Genomic DNA, 23,631 nt, shown 5'->3' on the forward strand with positions numbered 1-23,631 from the left:
CGTGTACATACATATTGTTACGAATGTAACTGATAGGTTTAAGTTAATTTAGTTTAATTTCCGTTAATTTAAAAATTTGAATTGTAACGTAAAGTTTTATTACGCAGTTACTTTATTTAAGCAACAACAACTACCATGTATAATTCTCTTCATCATTCTAGTTCTTACTTTTCCTTTCATTAATGTGCTTTTGTTTGTTTTGCCATAATCATGTAATTATCGTTTATTTTGCTACACTTTTATTTCTTGCATTTTTTTGTTGTAATTACGTCATTAGTGTGCTTGTCCACTTGTATTGATCTTCGTCCATGTATGTGAGTCTGGTTGTTCGCTTAGTGCGAATGTGCGTCTGTGTGTTTGTTGCACAGATTCGAGGTTTTGCCAGACGTGTTCTAAAGGATTCTTGAACGAGGGAATTTTGAGATAAATACAGGTGGAACCAGCAACGGCGAGTTAGTTGTGTTTTAAGCGTTGAACTGAACAGATCGGTTAAAGAATAGCTGCGTGCTAACTAGAGACAAGCTGTGTGCTTAGTAATTAAAGTCGGTTCCGAATAAGTGTAATAAAGTAAATAAAGCATTGTAGAAACGTAATCTGAAACGAACCCTGTTTTATTTGGTACAAATCGTACTGGGGAATAAAACAACGTCTACACGGAGATTAGTTAAATCTAATTCCGTAACAATATGTTTGTATTTATCTACGTTAGGTTAGGTTAAGAAGAGGGGTGATTCAAGATCACCAAATGTCCTTAAAAAGAAAGGGCATACGCTTAAGCCAGACGAGGCCTGTTGTGCGCTCTAATTTTATGTGTCCTGGAAGTTGTTGTTAGTTTAGGAGTTCCGTCCCATTGACGTAGTCCCTCAAGTTTTTGAACCCGATGTCCTTGATACGGTCGAGTCCTGTAATTATATCGTTTCCCAGTAGTTGAGTTCTCAAGTTTGTGAAAGCCTAGCAGTGGCAGAGATAGTGTTCCAACGTTTCGTTGTCCTCGCCACTTGCCCTGCATTCACTATTCTCTGCACAGCCTATCCTGTGCAGATGCGCTTGTAGTCCCAGATGCCCTATGAGGACACCGATCAGTCTACTGATATCCTTTTTACTCATCACTAGGAGATCACTTGTTTTGTCCTGGTCTGGGTTTCCCCATAGGATTTTTGTAGTTTTTCCCTTTTCCTGGTTATTCCATAGGGATACATGAGCATTCTTTGCCCAAGCTTTTAGTTCTATACGCGCCGCCTTTAAAGGTTTGGCATTGTCTAGACTTACTGTAGGTAGCTCCCTGGCTTGTTTTGCTAAGAAGTTTGCTACTTCGTTTCCCGTAATCCCTATGTGTCCTGGTACCCATATAATGTTTACCGAGCCATAATGGGAATAGTCGTCAATTGAATTTTTACACTTTAAGACAGTTTTCGATATTGTTGCTTTACTTGTTATAGCTCTAATTGCTGCTTTACTATCCGTAAGGATGTTAACTGTGAGTGGCCTTATATTTGTTTTAAACCAGTTCAGACATTCTGTGATCGCTCGGACTTCGGCCTAGAGGACCGTGTTATGATCCGGCAGCCGAAGGGAGATCCTCGTTTCCGTGTCTACGATATAAAGACCCAGTCCCGTTCTCCCCCCTAACACAGCCCCGTCCGTAAACCCGCAGCTTCCAGCGGGAATCTGTGCAAGGGTTCCATCGATCCACATATCTTTGTCCGGTATTAGAACTTCACAGAGCTACTTCACTTGATTCTGGTATCCGGTCCGATACTATTTGATTTATAGATTCACCCGTTGTGAACCGTAATATGCATTGGTGGTCTCTTTCGATCCACTCGCTCATCGCTTTCAGTCGTATAGCCGCGATGGGTGGACAAATAGAATTGTCTCCAAAGCCCTAGTCCTCATCGCCCCGCTAATGCCTAGGCAACACATTCTTTGGACTCTTTGCAATGTTTCCACATTGTACTTTTTGTCCATAGCTGTCCACCATACAACAGATGCGTAAGTAAGAATCGGTCTTATTACGCTTCTGTATAGCCAGTGTATCATTCTAGGATTAAAACCCCATTTTGAGCCTATAGCCCTTCTACAAGTTGACCAACATCTGTGTGCTTTGGCAGCCCTTTCCTGAATATGGTCTTTCCATTTGAGTTTCCTATCTAGGATTACCCCCAGATATTTAACTGTTGGAGATATTGTTAATGTCTTATTCAGGAAAACTGGTTCCTCGACGGAGTCCAATTTCGTTTTCCTAGTGAAAAGACATAACTCTGTTTTTTCCGGGTTAACATTAAGACCTCTTGGTCAAGCCCAGTTGTAAGCTATATTTAGAGTCTCTTCGGCTCTCCTGCAAAGTAGATTTGGATTCTTTCCCCTTAGAAGTATTATAACGTCGTCTGCATAACAGACTGGTTCAAATCCTTCCTTGGTTTAGGACCTTAGCAGACTATTTATGGCAGATATCGGCAGTGGATGCAACTCAGGGTTTGTTCTGGGGTTGCCATGACATGGACTATGTTGTCGTCATCAGAATACGTGAGCAACACTCATTCATATTAAGGACTACGGAACTTTGCTGATGTATTCTGTGCGAACCCAGCCCTCCAGTTAGTCATCGTCCTCATTAGAAACAACCCCAACCACACACGCAGCACTGAACACCGTTCGTTGTTGCTGTTCCAATTCCTGGAAATGCACAATTGTTGCAATTCAATTGCAATGGACTCCGAGTTAATATCGAGGAAACTGTGGATTTCATATCGAAGGTCGCGGCGGCTCAAGAAACCAAGCTCAACAACAACACGAGTGTTGTGATGTTTACAACGTACCTACGTACCACACCAGAAGTGGAGATCCCCACATTTAGCTAGATTTCCTGTTGCACCAGTATTTTCAATAAGGACCTATTTCGCTTGAGCCTGGCTCTAATGAAATCTACATGAAATGTATGGGGTAGCAGTAACGTGGAGAACTGTCGAAGTAGAGTTGATTAATAGCCGTACTGCGGGTTATAGGCCCAACATTAGCCCGCTTTTGTGGACTTCAATGCTCATCATAAGTTGTGGCATTCTGTCTGAGCAGATGGATAGCTTTACGTTTAGCATGTTCAATGAGAGTTAGCGGAGAGAACCATAGTTCGCCAAACATAACTATCATGTCAATCCCACGGCAACCGGATCCATACACCGAAATTACTCTAAGGAATCTTCGACCAGGGCCGTCAACACCTCAACAAATATCTGTGTATTTTTTTTTTTTTTCAACATGGGAGCGGCAATTTATCTCCTGCCCCCTCTAAGCACTTTTGGTCCGTTTCGGGATAGAGATGAACCCCGGGCCTGTATGGATCTGTTCCGTTTGCCGGATCCACATCCACCATATATTAACAATGGTGAGATGTAATGGATGTAGAGAATAAGTGCACTATCGAGGGTGCTCTGGCCTTAGTCGTACCCAGGATTACTGCGATTCTCTAACTCATTTTTTGGGTTACCGACAAATGTCGCTAAAATTAAAATGCTTATAATTTCGGTAATTAACGATATTATTCGGTAAGTTAGCGACCAATAAAAAGTAGTCGTAAAGTTCTACCGATAACAACAGTGTTGTCAACTTTTATTTGAACTTTTCATTCATAATTTTGCGTTTTAATGTTAACGATTTTTATCGGTAACACAAAAAAAGAGTTAGAGAATCGAACTACAGGTCTGATAACTGACGTATCCTGGCAACCCGTAATTTCCCTTGGATCACACCACCTTCCTATCATTGTCTTCGTAAATAGACCACCCGACTACATAACCTCTGAACGCCGTACTTTTTGCAACCATGGGATTGGCAAGGGTTCAGAGATTTTACCAATCACCGCTTCAAGGAGCTGCCCTCAGATACTCGGGTAGCTGAGAAAACTTTCCGGGACATCATCACTGCTGCTGCCGCTCGCTACATACTTGCTGGTCGAATACCCGAAATCTGACCGAATTTCCCAGTAGAGGTGACGGGACTAGCAAATGAGCACGAACCCTGAAGACGCAAGAGTAGGAGAACTTACTTTTGAAGTCAACAGACTAGTAGGCGAACATAAGATGGAAAAGTGGGGTTACCATCCAAAGCAACCCAACATTGGTACAGGATTAAATAAATTGTGGGTTACGTTTAAATCACTCTCGAATCCATGATAGAAGGATGAGAGAACGATTGTTACTTACAAGGGTGTGACAGTGACAGATCCGAAGAGGTGCTCATGTTATTTCGAACGGCAATTTGTAGAGCACCTCGAGAGCGAAGAGGAGTGTGCTACGTCGTACCAGCCGAGGAGGTAACACCACAATTTACAATGGACGGTGTTGCAGATGTCATCCGAAACACGAAATCATACAAAGTCGGCCCACACGGAATATCAACTGGCACTTTCTGGTAGCCAACCTAATGCTCTAAATAGCTGCATACGCCAAATATTCCTACCCCCCACAGATTTCGCCTAGGAGGCCCCTCAATGGGTCCATCCCATATATGAAGGCATCTCATAATCGGTCGATTTTGTTTAACTTTCTACAATCAAATGATTAGCTATCAGCACTTTCTAGTAGCCGACCCAATCCTCTAAATAGCTGCATACGCCAAATATTCCTACCCCCCACAGATTTCGCCCAGGAGGCCCCTCAATGGGTCCATCCCATATATGAAGGAAGGCATTTCATAATCGGTCGATTTTGTTTAACTTTCTACAATCAAATGATTAGTTATCAGCACTTTCTGGTAGCCGACCCAATCCTCTAAATAGCTGCATACGCCAAATATTCCTACCACCCCCAGATTTCGGCTAGGAGGCCCCTCAATGGGTCCATCCCATATATGAAGGAAGGCATTTCATAATCGGTCGATTTTGTTTAACTTTCTACAATCAAATGATTAGTTGCCAGCACTTTCTGGTAGCCAACCTAATGCTCTAAATAGCTGCATACGCCAAATATTCCTACCCCCCACAGATTTCGCCTAGGAGGCCCCTCAATGGGTCCATCCAATATATGAAGATATTTGGTCATAGGTCGATATTTCAAAATTTTCACAATTAAGCAATATGAACCAGTTTCATTTGAGGAAAGTGGACAAATTCAGCTGTCCAACGCTACTTTTCGTGTTTGCACATCTTTTCTAAATCCTGTGCAATATTCTGAAACATATACGTATACTTCAAAAACGATTTTGACAAAATCTATAATCCTCAAAAACGATTTTGTCAAAATCGTTTTTAGCAAGTTGTTCTCAAACTGTAATAAAATGTGTGAGAATGTGTCTTGGCTAAGTGTGGTTGTGGTAGTGGTGGTGGTTTTCCAAAATCGATTTTATCTTCACACCCATCTGAACATAGTGGTCGATGGTGTACTGATTCCGACCACTAACTACCCCAAAATGTTGAGTGTAACATTCGATAGTATGTTTAAGTCTTTCGCTCAAGTCACAGCTGTTTGGGATAACATAAGAAGTGAGAACAAGGTCCTCAAGCCGCTGGCCGACAGTACTTGGGGTGCTGACAAAGAAACCTTGTTGATCACATAAAAACATTAGGCCGGTCTGTGGTAAGCTATGCGGCGCCAGCGTGGTATGCAAATATTAGCGCTACGCAGTGGAACATCCTGCTTAGATGTTACCGTCGAGAGCGTTCCTACCACGATCTAGTGGACAGGCTTCCTCCATCCAGGCTCGTCAGGAGAGATCGTCATGATACACTACACATTTAGAATGACATAAAACTTTCTCCCTCCCCAGTACATCTAAAATCAACACCTCTGATTGTAAAAACTTTTGCCACGCTTCTATAAAAGTTAATTGCGTTTTTATTAAACCCATCCATCAAAGTAAAAAATCAGTAGTAATATATGCTAGATTTGTGCGCGGTTTATGTTACCCATTTCTTTTTTATGGGGTAATCTGGTTATCAAAATTCGATTAGAGAACTGCGTCATATGTGTTGGAAATTATAAACGACAACCAGAGAGTAAATTTAAAGACGCATGCCAACCATCAACACGCCCATAAACTTTTATTTTTAACGATTAGCCGATGTACTTGTACATGTTAGCAGTGACAAGGTCTCGCCAGAACCCTTCAAATGGTATTTCACACAATATCAAGCAATCTTCTATTGATAAAGTTGTTTATTTTTAAATATGTACTATGGTAAAAAAGGAGGCAGGGAATAATGTGTATTCCTGATAATTTTTATAAATAATCAATTTTTCAAAAAAATGGAAAAAAAAATCGCAAGATTTATAATGTACCACTACAATCTGATCTGTAGATTAAATTAATGAATGAATAAAGGTATTTTAGTCACAAAATTTTGTCACGTATTTCAAGCACTTCACTTTATTCACCCTCTTCACTTGGAAATTCCCTAAAAGTAATTTATCATAATTGAAAACATATCATCTCGAGTACATGTCAACATCACTAGCCGAACAATGGGAGGAGGTAGCACTAAATTGGGCTCTACAGAACAAAAATACATACATACATGATATAAAATTATGACGCACTTTCACATTTGACAATTGACTGCAGTCAAAACATCGGCCTCTTGAAGCAGTCAATGAACATTTAACAGAATTAAATTGATAAACAATATCAACATTAAATATATAAACAACTTCATTTGACATAAATACGTGAGAAAAATGGCAGTCAGATATTAGGTGGAAAATGCCTAAAGCACTCACAAAATTTATTTTCGATGATATCCTCGGTGTCACTTTAACAACTTCAAGGGGCTTGGCGGCGTGTTGGCCTTTAGGCTAATGAGTAGAGCTGGCAAAAAATCGATGGCACTATCGATAATATCGATTATTTTTTTAAAAATTCAATATCAACAGATAGTTTTGTCTATCGATATTATTGAATTAAAAACTCCTAACCTAAAATTCATTGAAATAAATAGAAATTTCGCGGCTTTTCGGTTTTGTGGTTGTGAGAAGTAGTCACACGTACAAAATTTTAAGAAAAAAAATGTAGTTTTATATATTTTTATCAAATAAAAGTAATCGTTTTTTTCCTTTATATTTCTGTGAACTTCTTGTGCAAAATATCAACAAAAGCATAGACATTTCCGCCATTTTCATTTCCAAATTAATGCTGGTGACAAATTCACGATAATATCGATAGCAATCGATTTTTTGAAATGAAATATCGAAAATATCTAATGTTGGGAATATCGATAATTTGTCACCTCTACTAACGAGGGTGTATACAATTTGATGTGATCAAAATGGGCCTAACCAAGTATTGTCGATTTAGCCCTCCTCATTTGTCGGTCTGCTTGGCTAGTGCGAACGATAATTCTTGAAAGAATCATCTGATTTCTTTCAAAATTTGCATCTCGTAATTACCTTAAGGAACGCTCGACAGACACAGGCCTATACGAAGTCGTTACGACTATTGAGAAGTGCTTGGAGCACAAACAATACACCTTAGCCGCCTTTCTGGATACAAAGGGCGCATTCAACATCGTTAGCACCTCAGCAATAGAACAAGCTCTACATAACTTCGGTGTGGAACTGTTGATAAGTAGCTTGAGAACCATCATGCTGCGAAGTAGAGTTATTAATGGAAATGGCATACGCTAGCAAAACACGCAAATAGCGGAACTCCACAGGGTAGGGTAATTTCGTAACTGCTTTGGCTCCTTCATATTAACGAAATCCCAATCAAAATTAACCACATTGGGATTAGGGATAGGTAAAATCGATTTCGCTTAATCGATTATTAACCGTAAAATTTCTAAAAGTAGTAGTCGACTATTGACTGTGGGAATAGAGATAATCGATTATTCTTAATCGACTTTCGGAAGATCGGTACGATAACTCAACTGACCCAATTGCTTAATGAAAGCGCTTCTCGTCCCGATAACATATCAGCACAATGGCAAAATATTGCCCACTCCATGCAAACAGCCGCAAAATCAGTACTTGGATACCAGAGACCTCCACCAAAGAATCCATGGTATGACCAGGTGTGCCATGCTGCTACCGAAGAATAAATGCGGCATATAGGGCTACTTTACAATCAGTAGCAACGCGTAGCGCACGAGAGAGATATCGAGAGAAAAGGAAAGAAGAGAAACGCCTTTTCCGCAAGAAAAAGAGAGAAATGGAAAAGCGGGAGTGTGAAAAAATCGAGATGTACAGGAGCCAGAATGAAGTCCGTAAATTCTACCAAAGAGTGAAACATCAAACAGATGGCTTTGGTACAGGCACATCCTCCTGTAGAGACCAGCAAAGTAATCTAAAGGTAAAAGATACATATAGCGTACTCAGGATATGGAAGGAACATTTCTCCAATCTGCTGGTATCCAATAGTAGCGAAGACGATGATACCACAGATCCAATCCCAGAAGATGGTATAGAATGTATACCGCCCGGCCAAGATGGGGTAAAAACAGCAATCAACAGCCTGAAGAATAATAAAGCAGCAGGAGCCGATGGCTTACCAGCCGAGGTGTTTAAAACCGGAGGCGACGCGCTGATAAGATGTATGCATCAGCTAGTTAGCACCACCTGGCAGGAAGAACGCGTACCCGACGATTGGAACCTGAGCATCCTATGTCCCGTCCACAAGAAAGGAGATAAGACTGTATGTTCCAACTATAAGATAGTGTCAGAGATATTGTGCGAACGACTAAAGCCAATGGTCAACGAAATAATTGGACCATACCAATGCGGCTTTAGACCTGGCAAGTCCACCATTGACCAAATATTTACCCTGCGGCAAATCCTGGGGAAGACCCAAGAGATGCAGATCGACACCTACCACCTCTTTGTCGATTATAGAGCAGCCTTCGACAGCCCACTACGTTCAAAGGTATTCCATGCCATGTCTGAATTTGGTATCCCCGCAAAGCTCATTCGGCTTTGTAAAATGACTTTAACTGACACGAGATCCTCAGTTAAAATAGGAAAGAACTTCTCCGAAGAATTTTGTACCAAAAGAGGTTTCAGGCAAGGAGACAGCCTCTCGTGTGATCTCTTCAACATCCTGCTGGAAAAGGTTATTCGAGAGGCAAATGTCAAAAGAAGTGGCACAATCTACACCAATAGCCACATGTTACTTGCTTATGCTCATGATATAGACATCATGGGACGATCAGTAAAAGAAGTAACAGATACCTTTATGAAGGTCGAAGGAGAATCTGCTAAAGTGGGTCTGGCGGTAAACGGCGGGAAGACTAAGTTGATGGTGTCGACGCGCAATGGGTCCATAGAGATCGGGCCAACTTTCGACGTTGGTTCCTATAATTTTGAGGTAGTAAAAGACTTCGTCTACCTCGGCACCGCCGTAAACACAACAAACGACATCAGTTGTGAAATAAAAAGAAGAATTGTATTGACTAACAGATGCTACTTTGGCTTAAGTAAGCAGTTTAAAAACAAAGCCACATCTCGTTAAACAAAAAAAAAACGCTTTACAAAACACTGATACAACCCGTGCTGATGTATGGTTCCGACGCCTGGGTACTTGCGCAAACAGATAAGGCAGTACTTGGCGTGTTTGAGAGAAAAATTCTTCGAAAGATCTACGGACCAATCTGCGTTGACGGTGAATATCGACCTCGCATGAACCACGAGCTGTAACTGCTATACAACGACATCTATATAGTTAAACGTATTGAGATGCAACGATTGCGTTGGCTAGGCCATATCATAAGAATGATCGATGATGAACCCGCTAAAAAGGCGTATAAATACGAACCGCTTGGTGGTGCACGCAGAATTGGCAGGCCAAAGAATAGATGGCGCAAACAAATGGATGAAGAGATGAAAAGGCGCTGTATTCCAGAGTGCGAAGCAACAAATAGAGAGAATTGGAGATCTTTTCTTAGTTCGGCCTATAGAACAAATGTTTTGTAATGGGCCAGCTAAGTAAGTAAGTACCTACATCTGTCCTATTTACAGCGATATTATATTTTTCGTGGGCAAGTTCATGCTTCCTAACATGGTGGTCCAAAAGCTGACCGGAGGGTGCACTATCTATCGAACAGAAATGACTCACAAAATGAGATCCACTTCCAAATTGGACAATGTCGATCCATTCCTTCAGGTACCTTCTCTGCAACACTTTTGAGCTTTAATCCACATCCACAAAATCTGAAAACCCCCTAATACAAAATTTTTGGGGTAAAGTAGTTTCGATTCGATATTGTCCATGGATGAAAGTTTCAATTCACACAGGTTGAGGGTATATCTCTGCCGACAAAGCCGACTGTTACGTTCTTTACTTGTTTTTGAGGGTTAATTTACATTTGGTTACATTCATGGCACTTTTCCTTGTTCAGATCTTGTAACACGGAAATCAGCACCTACCGTACATACATATAAGGGCAAAGTTGTATTCACTAAACGAAGAGTTAAATCTAGCGTTGTCCAACGTTTAATGACAAATATATATTGTTATTTAAATTATTCTGTACTTGTTTAAATATTCATGAGTGTGGTGTTTGAAATAAGAGCGCGATTTATGGTAATGACGTTAAGAGCACATTATGACGTTCCCTTTATTTCCCAACACCAACAATATATCACAATCTTAAACATAATAATTTTCCTTCCTACCTTCCTCATTATCCGGCAACTTGGAATATCCCTGAGATATTCGTATACCTAAAAATGTATTCATTCTCTTCTTTGGTTTTGTTTTGTCTTTAGAGAGAGTGTTTGTTGTTATTTTGTTTATCTTTTCCACCGACAGAAGGCATTTATGTGACACTCGTTTCGTTCTTGACCAGTTCAAATAACTTTTAATAACTCGTCCCGCAACAAACACTAATTCGAATTGGAATTTTTAAACAAAAAATGCTAATGACATCAAATGAAGTGCTCGACTTTAGGAGGAAACAGTTTATGAAATAATATTGACGGTTTTTTGATCTTTTGTTTATCTTGTGTTTGTTTTGTTAAGTTGTTGTTGCGGCTTAAGTTCGATGTTTTGTTTTGTTGTTGTTTTTTTAATATTTTACTCTTTACCGTGTTTTGTTTAAAATTAGGTTTTTTATATGTTAAACAATTCTTTTTAAATAATCAACAAAAATGAAACTGAGAACAACACACAGGGCTAAAGTTAAAGGTGGGCGTGCTACAGTGGTGGACAAATAATAAAATCTTGTTGATGTTTAGCTATTAGGCCTCAGGTATTTTTGAGCAAATAAAACAAGAATTTATTGAATTTATGATTTTATTTTGGGGTTGTTATTTTTGGCCTATTTTTATTTTTATAATTTTGTTGATGTTTAGCTATTAGGCCTCAGGTATTTTTGAGCAAATAAAACAATAATTTATTGTTTTTTCATCCCGGCGTTTCGTCGCTTGTTTGGCGACTTTTTCAAGGGAATTTGTAATAATAATTTTTAAGACGCGTTACATTAATTTTATACTAATTAAAACTTATAAGACAATTAACACGACTTATAAACTAGTATCACATCTCGATTACATTGTTGCTATTCCATAACTCGCGCTTCTTTTAGAATTTGAAAAAGATACGGACAATATAAGCGCGAGTTATGGAATAGCAATAATGTAATCGAGATGTGATACTAGTTTATAAGTCGTGTTAATTGTCTTATAAGTTTTAATTAGTATAAAATTAATGTAACGCGTCTTAAAAATTATTATTACAAATTCCCTTGAAAAAGTCGCCAAACAAGCGACGAAACGTCTTATATAAGTTTTAAAAGCAATAAATTATTGTTTTATTTGCTCAAAAATACCTGAGGCCTAATAGCTAAAAATCAACAAAATTATAAAAATAAAAATAGGCCAAAAATAACAACGCCAAAATAAAATCATATTTTATATTTTTGTTTGTTTTTTAAATCAAAACTTTTTTACAATTAAGAAATTTTAATTGATAATTATGAAAAACATATTGTTGCCCACCACTGTTAACAATCTTGTTCTGAGCTCATTTAACTCAATCTCACAAAAGCGAATGATTCACACTGATTAACTTAGAAAAATAGAACATTAGTGCAACATTTGCGATGAAAGAAAACGAAATCCAAATGTCATTAGCTTCCTTTACGAACTTGGAAGAGTTAGTTACACCCTCATAGTTTATTTTGTTTTTATTATTATTTTAATAATATTTTTAACACCCCGCTTATTAAACAATTCTTTACCGAAATCGTTTCAAACACTCTTCTTTCAAACGAAATACTAAATTAGACATTTTTATTTTCTTTTGTTCGCCTAATTTATTCTAAATCAAAATCTGAGACTGAGACAATCAACAAAGCGTCACACACGGCAGCAGCGTAATCCCAAATTGAGATCAAGCGAATCAATGATTTTTCGTTTTTCTCATCGAAAATCACAGCTGATGACCAGGTAAATGCATTCCATTTCACATTTCATTACTTATTATAGGTACGTTCTATAATATATTGATAAGTATGTTTGAATATTTGAATAATGAGGAGAATTCCATTTAATTTTTTTTAATTCGGGTTCAATTTCATTTAACGTTTTAATTTTCGATACAGGGTAAGAGATTTAGGCTTCAAGCAAAATTATAATATTTTATTTATTAAGTGGTTAACTACGACAGTTTTGAATGAATCACCCACTATTTTCATTTCAAAACCACAATGAAATTATTTACAAAAATAAAATTAGTTAGTTATTACATCTTTCAAACGGCGCCGTATATAGACCAGAAGTATAACTACACTGTGCAACAGAATTCAATATTTTCTATAATAAAAAAAACAACAACTGACAAAAAAAAGGAAACGAAACGAAACAAAACAAAACCAAACACCATAATTATGCCGTATATAAAATATATTCATTTTGTATCACGAGTTTGCTTTAAAATCTGTATGTACCGTAATGTGGGGCTATACCAAATCATTGACATATACCAAACATTTTTAGTAACCAAACTTCTTCATAAAGGACTCGAAATATTAAATAAGTTTTATACATAATTATCTTGCACAATAGCTATTTCAGTATGTGCCGGTAGGGTTTTGAAGCTTGGACCATTATCTCAGGAAGTATTGTCTTACTCCGGAAAAAGATTGTACCATCGTAAATGAGGCCGCTAGAACAACCTACTGAAAAAAGAATATAAATGATGCGAAAGGAGCTCTTAAATTTCACTTTATCCGAATTTTGTGTGGGTGGTAGCTGAAGGCGTGGACCGATATAGTCCATATTCCAACCTGATACATGACTGGATGAAATAATATGATGTGCGAAGTCTGCACCAATCAGAAACTCCCTGCGAGAATTATCTTGCGGATTTGCCATTTTTGTTGGTGCCGTCAAGGTTTCTTGGAACTTTTATGTCAATATCTCAGGAAGTACCGCCGTAAAGGGAACCGCAAGGACAACTTATTGAAACAAATTTCAAAAAGATCCGAGAGGAGCTCTTAAACTTCACTTTATCCGAATTTTGTGTGGGAGGTACCCGAAGGCGTGGACCGATATAGCCCATATTCCAACTTAATACATGACTGGATGAAATAATATGATGTGCAAAGTCTGCAGCAATCAGAAACTCCCTGCGAGAATTATCTTGCGGATTTGCTATTTTGGTCAGGGTTTCTTGGAACATTTAGGCAAATATCTCAGGAAGTATGGACTTGCGCAAGCAAAAAATTGTACCGATGTAAAGGGAGCCGCAAGGAGATACTGCAGAAAAAATTCAGGACGATCAGAGAGTGGCTCTTAAACTTCATTTTATCATCATCATTTTATCCGAATTTTGTGTGGGAGGTATTCGAAGAAGTGGACCGATATGGTAAATATTCCAACCTGATACACGACTAGATAAAATATGATGTGCAAAGTCTGCACCAATCATAAACTCCCTGCGAGAATTATCTTGAGGATTTGCCATTTTGGTTGGTGCCGTCAGGGTTTCTTGGAACTTTAAGGCCAATATCTCAGGAAGTATGGACTTGCGCAAGAAAAAAATTGTACCGTTTTAAAGGGAACCGCTAGGATAACTTACTGAAACAAATGTCAAAACGATCCGAGAGGAGCTCTTAAACTTTATCCGAATTTTGTATATTTGAACCCGATCTATATCTGAAGGGATTAATACGATGGGCAAATTTTGGACCAAATCAATTGCTCCCTTCGAGAGACGGAGATTCTGAGGATGGTGTCCGGAAGTTCCGAGGAGGGTTGTCGGAGGTTGTTTGGAAGTTCGGAGGAGTGTAGTCGGAAGTTCGGAGTTGGGTGGTCGGAGGTTTCGAACAACCTCCGCCGAACTTCCGAACAACTCGCCCTTTCCACCTCCAGTCCACAGCAACATCAAAACCTGTTCGCTACCACACACACACGAACACATAAACGGTCAAAAAATAAATAAATTTTTTCTACTCGATTATAAATATAAAATAGAGTATACTCGATAGTCCGGTCAAAATAGACATGCGTATAAGGGGGAAATAGCAAAAATTCCCACAAAGCTGAATTTTGGTGGAGAGCTAGGGTTGGCCATTAGAAGCAACGTCCTGAAAGTCCCCATCGATCCCATGTGTGCAAAACAAGTTATTCGGGGTCAAAAGTCATTTTTGGAGGCATTATTCAGTTTTTTTAATTTTTCTCAAAAACGGTAATACTAAGCAAAAGCTCGCTAAAGTAAAAGTTGTAGATTCAATAATTGTCTACAAGATTGGTCTTTATGATTCTTAAAAAAGACTTACCATTTTCGAGATATCTCGATCTAAAGGTCAAATAAAAAATTAGCCGCGTAAGTACATTATAAGGCGAACCGGTTAAAGTAATGACACTATGTGTTAGATACTTCCGTAAGCTTTCAGTAATCGGTCTAACCCGGTTTCTAAATTTGGCCTTTCGGGTCTAATAACCGGCGAACCGGATCCGCAACCGTTGAAAATTATACATTTCCGTAATTAGCGCAACAAACCCTACCTTCTGACAGAACTTGAAAAAATCGGAGAGTTTTCGTTGGGGTCGTTCCCGTTGGGCTTTCGATTATACATGTGGGTTAAATGAGCTATTTTTGCATAAAATGACTCTAACATTGAATAACTCTACTAAACACACTCCGAATTTGTTGGAATTTTTTTTTAGAAGATAGCTATAATTTCGCTCTTCAAGAAAATATATATTTTTTTGCGGGACAGACCCGATTACTTCTCTTATTTTAGCCGGTTCGTCTGAATATGTGCATATTTCCCTTATAAGTGCATAAAAATCATGTGTTTTTTAGAATAGATATATCTCAAGAATGGTTCCTTCTAAGAAAAAAATTATAAGGGTCAAACTTCTGTCTACAATATTTACTTTAGTCACTTTTTGATTAGATCAACCGTTTTCAAAAAATAAATCCGAAAACCTAAAAACCCTTAAATTTTGACCTTTGACCCCGAATAATTTTTTTTTGCACACATGGGATCGATGTGGACTTTTAGGACGTTGCTTCTAATGGCAAACCCTAGCTCTCCACCAAAATTCAGCTTTGTGGGAATTTTTGCTATTGTAATGCCTATTTTGACCGGACTAGGGAGACTTGTCTCATATCAATGAAGGCAACCCGATCAACGATATGGGACCCTACAGGTTATCGCCGAGTCCGAACGGTGTGTCCTAAGGCACCAATTGTGGAGAAGTTTTACATGGCTGAAATACTCAGGAAATGTCGTCAATATTACTGATGGGTATTTTGCCACCGTTAAAAATTTACCACTGTGGCACCCAAAGAAAATAATGGGATGTGCAAAGTTTTCACCAATCCATGGCATAATTACCAAGGTAGTGGTATCGTAAAATTTTGAATATGCTATGTCAAAACTTTCTTTATGTTGTTGGAGAAATTACAACAAAAATATTTTTTTCAAAAGGGATTTGACACTTGGTAGTTGTGCCATGGACCGATCAGAAACCCCTTGCGAGAGTTTGATATTTTAGTTGGTGAGGTCAAGGTTTCTTGGAGCTTTTAGGCCATTATCTCAGGAAGTATGGACTTGTCACCGAAAAAAATTGTACCGCCGTAAAAGGGCCGCAAGGACAATGTACTGAAAAATTTGAAAACGATACGAGCGGTGTTCTTAAAAAACTCCACTGATATAGTCCATATTCGAACCCGATCTATGCCTGAAATTAATATTACTATATGCAAAGTTATGGTTACATCCATCGAGAGTTATGGTGCGCACCAATTTAGCGAAAATTTTTGAATAGAATAGGTACCAGATAGGTTGCTTCGTTCGAGAGTTATCGTGCTCACCAGCCAGTCAGACGGACGGAGTTGTTCAATCGACTCCAAATTATTAAAGGATATAATACATGAAAGAGGGGCGATGAATAGAAGATACTTCTTTGTAATTTTACATCGGAAGGTAACTAAAAACGTAAAAAAAATATTAGTCGGCTGTGTCTCCAGAGCTATGCCCTCAGCCTGTGTGAATTGAAACGTTCATCTGTGGACAATATAGAATCGAATAACGGCTACACAATCAAACCCCTTTTCTTAAAAATTATGTATTCAAGGAAAATTATGGCCTTTTCGATTAAAGCTCAAAAAGATTGTGGATGATGTGCCTGAAGGAATGGACCGGCATAGTCAATTTTCGAAGTGGATGGGAGTCTTTTCGATAGATAACGCGCCCTCCAGTTGGTGCTTTCTGCTTAATCTACTACACAGATATACTGGAGTTAGTTGAGTAATTTTGCAGGACAGTTGAAAATACGCTGTGTGTCGTGCGGGCCTGTGCCGCTTACTGGGCAGACGTTTGCCCGGTGTATCGATCCTTGTCCTATAGGAATTCAGACGGATGCGCTATCCCGAGCGTAGTTGCGCCAAAACTACTCTTGTTTGTCGTGGCGCTCCACTCTTGTGATAAATGGAGGATGTTCTCCGAGGACAACTATCGTGTGAATAGTTGCCACAAATAACTATCCTGTAAATAGTTGCTTTTGGCATCAGCGACTTCATTCGTGTAAATGCTATTTAAACAAGCATGGTAAGCATGTTCATCTAGGTGTTATCCCTTGTAACATGGGACCTCTATTTCTAGATCATGAAGATCCCTCCTGACATGCCTGGGTGGGGGAGTCCTATCCATCATATGGTAATTTGTATGGCTCTCACGGCAACTCCCGAGCAAGTACTGCAACAAAGGCGTGCCATTGTGTTGTTATACTGGAAGTATCTTTGTCTCCTTATGTAAATGGTCTACTGAAGACATGAGGCGTGAAGGCACACTGTTGCAGTTCTCAGGCGGTATTCTGACAGGTTTCCCATCGCGTTGCACTTATATTCGCGAACTATACTGGCGCCCCATGGCTTACCACAGACTGACATATCGAGTTATATGTAATCAACAAATTTTTTTATCTGCACCCAAAGTACTGCCGGATTGGGACTTGAGGACCTTGTTCCTACATGTGACATGCGCGGACGTAAATGGTCTACTGAAGACATGAGGCATGAAAACACACTGTTACAGTTCGCAGGCGGTTTTCTAACATGTTTGAAAAATTCCCCATCCTATATTCGCGAACCATACTGGCGCCGCATGGCTTACCACATACTGACATATCGCGTTATATGTGCTCAACAAGTTTTCTTTATCTGCACCCCAAAGTACTGCCGGCTAGAGACTTGAGGACCTTGCTCCTACATTTGACATGCGCGGACGACATGAACATGCTGTCAAATGCTCTCACCTCTGCCGTCCATATGGTGAACAGAGTGGCCGTAGATATTTCTTGCATGGTAAAACGAGGTAAGATCAGTCAAGTAGGAGTTTAGCCTTTCACAAATCACATCATGAAAGGTATGTGACGCAAAGATCATTTAATCATCAGCATATGTTACTATCTCAATGCCGTCTGGAGGGTGAGGAATACAGGATAGTCAGAGGTTAAACAGTTCCGGAGATATCACCCCAACTTATAGAACATCCTGTTTCATTCTACAGGGATTGGACTTCTTGTTCCTGAATTCCACGTACGCCTGGCATCCACACATATCTAACATTTCAAACCTGGCCGGAGGGTAGTCTGCTCGATGTCCTCAAACAGCGTGCAGTGCTTGCCAGTATCAATGGCTTTTAATAAGTCAACCGCCACCATCACTGTTCTATCACATGGGTTGCTTTGCTTGAGACGTCGACTAATATGTGTGCAGATGGCATGCAGAGCTGTTGCCGTGCTGTGCTGCTTACCGAACCCATGCTGATGATCGGCAACTGGATAGCCATTTCTAACGCTAACGAAAGGACTAAATCCTCGAGGGTTTTTGCTACGGGCAGCAAAAGCGAAATCGGTTCGATTCACCTTTGCTGGCATCCTTGCCTGGCTTCAGTAGCGGGACCACCCTATCTATTTTCCAGACTTCGGGAACGATGTGGGTGGCTAGCGGAAGGTTGAGAACTTTAGTGAGATACTCGACTTCCGGCACATCCAGCTGTTTCAACATTACCATGGAGATTCCCTCAGGGCCCAACTATTTGGATGACTTAGCGTTCCTGATGGTATTCGCAACAACATACAATGTAAATTGTTGTCGTTCATCCTCGGCAGGAAGAGATCTGGTGCGACGTAGTACTCTGCTCTTCGCCATGTCAATCCCGGAGTGCTCACCTCTTCGGATCAGTCAACGTAACGTCGCCAAACGTGACCGAGGTCCTATCTTCCTTGTTTTCAGCGTCCGAGAGTGTCATAACCGTTACCCTTAATTCACTTATTTCGGCTCCAACGTTGGAATTCTTGAGATGAGTTAACCACTTGTTCCGCATATGCTCAAAGACCAACCTGTTAACTTTCAGAGTCAGCCCCTGACTCTGGGGTCACTGGGGTTGGTACGACGAGCTCATCATATGCTAATCCCGTCGCCTCTACTGGGCAGTTTTGTTTCACTTTGGTATATGGAGCGGCTGCAGAAGTGATGATATCTCGGAACGTTCTTTCTGCTACCCGAAAATCAGATCAGGCGGTGATTAAAGAACTCTCTGAAACTCGGCCAATTAGTTTTCGCATAATTGATGAGAGTGCGGCGTTCAGAGATGATGAAAGGTGGTTTGCTGATGTAGACAATTATGGGGCGATTATGAGTCAGATCCAAAAGAAACGACGCGTTGACATGTGACGACATACCAGGTGACACGATGGTTTTTTTTGACGAACTGTGACACTCTCCGCTAATTCTGGTAGTGGTTTCATTGACCGTGCAAAACGTGGAGCTATCAATCTGCTCAGCCCGCACTATACTCCTCTGGTCGTTTCCGAGGACTACTATGAATGCTACTATTCGATCTTACCTCTATTGCAGTACGGAGCAATTAAATTGCATTGCATTGTGTGATCGTGTTGTTAATTCGGGAATTTCGGCGTCTGCTTCGACCGGATCTTAATAGGGCTAAAACCATTTTTTGCCTTACCAGCTGGGGTTGTGCTGATGCACCCTGTTGCAATCCTCAGGACGACCACAGACCAAACTATTGTATTATAATTTTTCATCAATGCCAGCGACTTGGGGACCTTTTTCCTGCTTCTGATCTTGTGGCTTGCGCGGAAGACTTACAAATACTATCGGACGTTATACCCAATATCTTGGGACACCAGCGACCAATATTTTAAAGGAGAGTCCGTATTTCAAGCGTCCAGGTGGTGAACCTTTTGGAAGTAGATTTTTTCACGGCGGATATTTTTATATTCATCAGATGGAAGAACTGCTGGGCGAATTAAATTGCGTTAAATCAAACTCTACTACCTGATTACAATATTTCATAGTCAAGCACTTGAAAAAAACAATGAGCCTAATAAAAATCCCAAACCTTCTTCTTACAAGGGCCTGATAAAGACCAACATTAATGACGCCTATGTCAGATTTACCACAAAAGCGTGTCAATCCAAAAATTTTACGAGACCATTGCTAATCAATGGCATTTCAAGCAGTTGTCGATTTTGATCGACATTCCGTGTTACTTGTTGTTGGTCAATGCGAAAAGTGATTTGACTTAATGTCCGATAACATACCGACGACCACCCAAGCAAATCAACGATATCGACAAATCTGCTCAAGTATTGCCAATTCTTTGCAGGGGGACGACGGACGGACTTCATCATAAAATATAGCCACCCAAATCAAACATTGGACTGTCATAAATATTTGTTTTGTTCTCTCACATTGGCATGTTGAGGGTGGTGGTTGACTGACTGACTGACTTGGCTAACTATCGTGTAATAAAATGTTTCTGATAATTACCTGAATTAAACACTAAAACGCACACACAACACTGCTATTTGCTTGTGAGGCATTTGATTTGTTTGTTGTTTTTGTTATAACAATTGAAATAGTTGTTTGTTTTTGCAAATATTGAAGAAGGTCGAGAACTTTACACGCAACTTTACCTGAACTTTATACAAAAAGCGTGCGAATTATTAGACTATCGTTTTTATTTATCGGTCAAGTGCGGGGATTTTTCTGATGTTTTCATTTGCTTAGCATAATGTTAAGGGGTGTTCTTGAAATAATTTGAATTTTAATTAGACGATATTTTATGTTGGTTTTGTAAAGAAAAAAATGGTCAATAATATTTGATATCACTATGCAACACTGAAAATGCAAACAAATTCTAGTATGAATTTTGGAAAGTACATATGTATTAGACTACAAAAACCCTAGTATGGTTTTGTTCTGTCAGATCCAGTTCGGATTTTATGGCCTCATCTAAACCGGGCTAAATCTACACTTTTTTGCATTTATCAGGCCTTTATCTCAGAAACGAATAGGAATTTGGCCTTGCTGTCTTTAGCAATATTGTAGCCCTAAACTAGTAGAACTTATCTTTTGAAAAAACCACATAAGAAAAACGCCAACTAGGGCATCAAAATCTAAAAAATATAGAAAATTTTACATATTTGCTGAAATACTGGTCAGTATTGGCTAAACAAAAATCTTCCAAATAAAGTTCTCAACAATTCTTTAGAACATTCTGAAACTCTAAAATGCTTACTTCGTGTTGTTTCAGCGGTATTTTGCATCATATCTTTTACAACACGTATTTCAAACACAGTTCACAGCAGTTTATTCTCGCATTTCGGACTTCACTGCACTATTGACATTTTTATTAAATCGTGGTTGAAAAATGTACTGAAAACAACGGGATAGAGGCATTTTACAACATTGACATGTTCTGAAGAGTTGTGTATTACATTCCAGGGAATATTTTTCCGAAAGAAAATATTCAGAAAAAATTAACGGTTTTGGAGATACGGCACGAAATGTATAAAAATTGTGGCATTTTTGCATATATTTTGAAATTTGGGGCAATAAATGTAGTTTTTCGAGATCATTATTTCTCCAAATATTTTATTCTTGTCCTTACCTACAAATTTACTTCAGAGGTCAGAAGAAGATTCGCATTGGTTTCAGAGATATAGCCCCGAATTTCTTTAAAAACTTAATATTTAACCATGTTTAGATGGGGCCGTAAAATCCGAGCTGGATCTGACACAACAAAACGAAACTATGGTTTCATGTCGTTTGGGTCTGTACTTTCAAAAAATCCTCAGTTCGAATTGTTTGCACAAGATCACCTTAAAAATGTTGCACAGTGTATACGACCAAAAATGTGCGTCATTGAAATAATGGTTTTTTGCCCCAAATATGTTTGAACGAAATCTGTTTCAGACAGTTTCGGAAAAGCCCAGTTTAAGACATGATCTCGTATCGTTTTAATTTTTTTGCGCAAGTTTTGTTCAGGTGGAGGTTCAAACTTCCTGGCCTGAAATCTGTAAAAAAACCCTACGGCCAACATGTGTAGCGGCTAGTGACAACTTTCGAACCGTATACTGCGTTGGTTCAAATTTGGATATCGTAATATTTCTGCTAATCTTAGATAAAGTTCGATTGATGGTGCTTATCGATCCACTCCTTCCGGTAGCTCACCACAAAAGTTCAAAAATTGTTTGCTAAAATGGTACGCGCAGTAACCCCTAAGCGGAGCTACCCATTTGGTCGATACTTCAGAGCTCATAATACATATTTTGTTCAGATTCAGGCAAGTTCATGCTTCCTGATATTATGGTTCAAAAGCTCTAAATTATACAACTCTCCAACATATATTCGATATCTATCGAAATTAATGACTCCCATTAGGTCCACATCCACTTTTGGGCTTTAATCCAAATACATAATTTTCCTGGCAGATTCATACGTCTGAAAATCCCCTAAATACACAATTTTGTAGGGAAAAAAAGATTTCCAATTGACACAGGCTGAATGTACATATATCTCTGTCGGCAAAGCCGACTGATACTTTTTTACTAGTTTATATTTATTTAAGGTTTAAATTTAAATTATATTTTTGTTTTTATTTTAATGTTTAATATTCATTTTATTTTAACTAATTAATTAGTTTTATTAATTATATTTTAATTTTTATTCTATTTTAATTTATATATTTTTTAGTTTTTATTTAGATTTTTTATTATGTTATTTTTTATTGTTAAATTTTTATTTCAGTTTATATTTTATTGTTTTTAATTTATTTTAATATAAAATTCAATATTAATATTCTATTTCAATATATGGTAAAAACCAAATTTCCTTTACAATTCCATTTGAAAAAAATTAAAAAAATTTTTTTGCGAGCACATCTACGATTTTTGGTATAGAGGTTAAGGAAAAAATTCTGATTTCAAATCTGTTCGCGTTCACAAAATTGGGCGATGCGCGCAAAAGCTACAGCGGCTTTTATTCTCTTATAAAGAAAAAATACTTTAAAATTTCTTATTTGTTGTATTGAGAAAATGTATGCATAATAACCATAATTTCATAAATTTGTTTTTATTTTCGCGGAAAATCCAAAAAAATTTAAACAAATCTGATTTATACTACCTTAAATTAAAAATACCTACAGAATCTAGACAACACGTAAAAATATGAAACCAAAATTATAAACATTGTCTTTATAAATTGCATAATATAGCAACAACAAAAGAGAAAAAAACTTATTTTCAAATATTTTTCCAAATATATGTATTTTTTGGTTCAATTAGGAAAAAATATTTGGGAGTTCTCCAACTATTTCGGTAAAATCCCATACAATAACACTGTACAACACAAAAAATAGTTACACGATAATTCGACCAGATTATGAAAGAAAAAAAAGACACGTATCGGCGTTTTGAAAGTTTACGTCAGGAAGTAACCTAAATAGGCGTGGCAAGTTCCGCCCATTTCTACAGGATTTAAAATATTCGGCATCAAATTGGAATCCTTGCATTTTAGGTATAAAGCGTCTTTGGCAATATTACTGACAACAATGCGGCGTATCTTTTTATGAAAAAATAACCATCATTCGAGTCACTAAACGGGTCTTTTTGATCCCTTTTTGCAAAAACGTTTAAAAACTCCTTTAAAATGTGATCGTATCAAAATATTCTACAAAATTATTTGTCGTAAAATTTTACTATAGGTCCCCGAATACACCAAAACTCTAATTCGTACCTAAACGCCAGGAATGTGCCAAAAGTAAAATCACGTTTTAGGGTTAATGTTGTACTTTATCTGAGTTTATTAAGTTTTATCCCACAAGACTTCATTCTAGATAGAAGACGTCAAAGACAAAAATATTCTCCATCAAATTTCAATATAAGT

The 23,631-nt window shown here is 38.4% G+C and overlaps 1 protein-coding gene across 5 annotated transcripts in view; it reads right to left on the minus strand.

Moving 5' to 3' along the window:
- The window catches only part of LOC141399304 (solute carrier family 41 member 1), a 141,116-nt gene that overhangs the window by 83,155 nt on the left and 34,330 nt on the right, over positions 1-23,631 (minus strand). Inside the window, exons 1-2 of one of the 5 annotated variants that reach the window (XM_073977796.1) lie at positions 12,161-12,255; positions 10,596-10,805 (exon numbers count right to left, since the gene is read on the minus strand). The exons of the other annotated variants lie outside the window; for them this stretch is intronic. Coding sequence (XP_073833897.1) covers positions 10,596-10,659 — 64 coding nt within the window. The 5' untranslated portion in view covers positions 10,660-10,805; positions 12,161-12,255. Of the gene's footprint in view, positions 1-10,595; positions 10,806-12,160; positions 12,256-23,631 lie in introns of those variants that run through there. 5 annotated transcript variants of the gene reach the window in all.

The sequence above is a fragment of the Musca autumnalis genome, unplaced genomic scaffold (genome assembly GCF_047663935.1).
Source record: "Musca autumnalis isolate F117 unplaced genomic scaffold, ASM4766393v1 scaffold_3, whole genome shotgun sequence".
Taxonomy (NCBI): Eukaryota; Metazoa; Arthropoda; class Insecta; order Diptera; family Muscidae; genus Musca; species Musca autumnalis.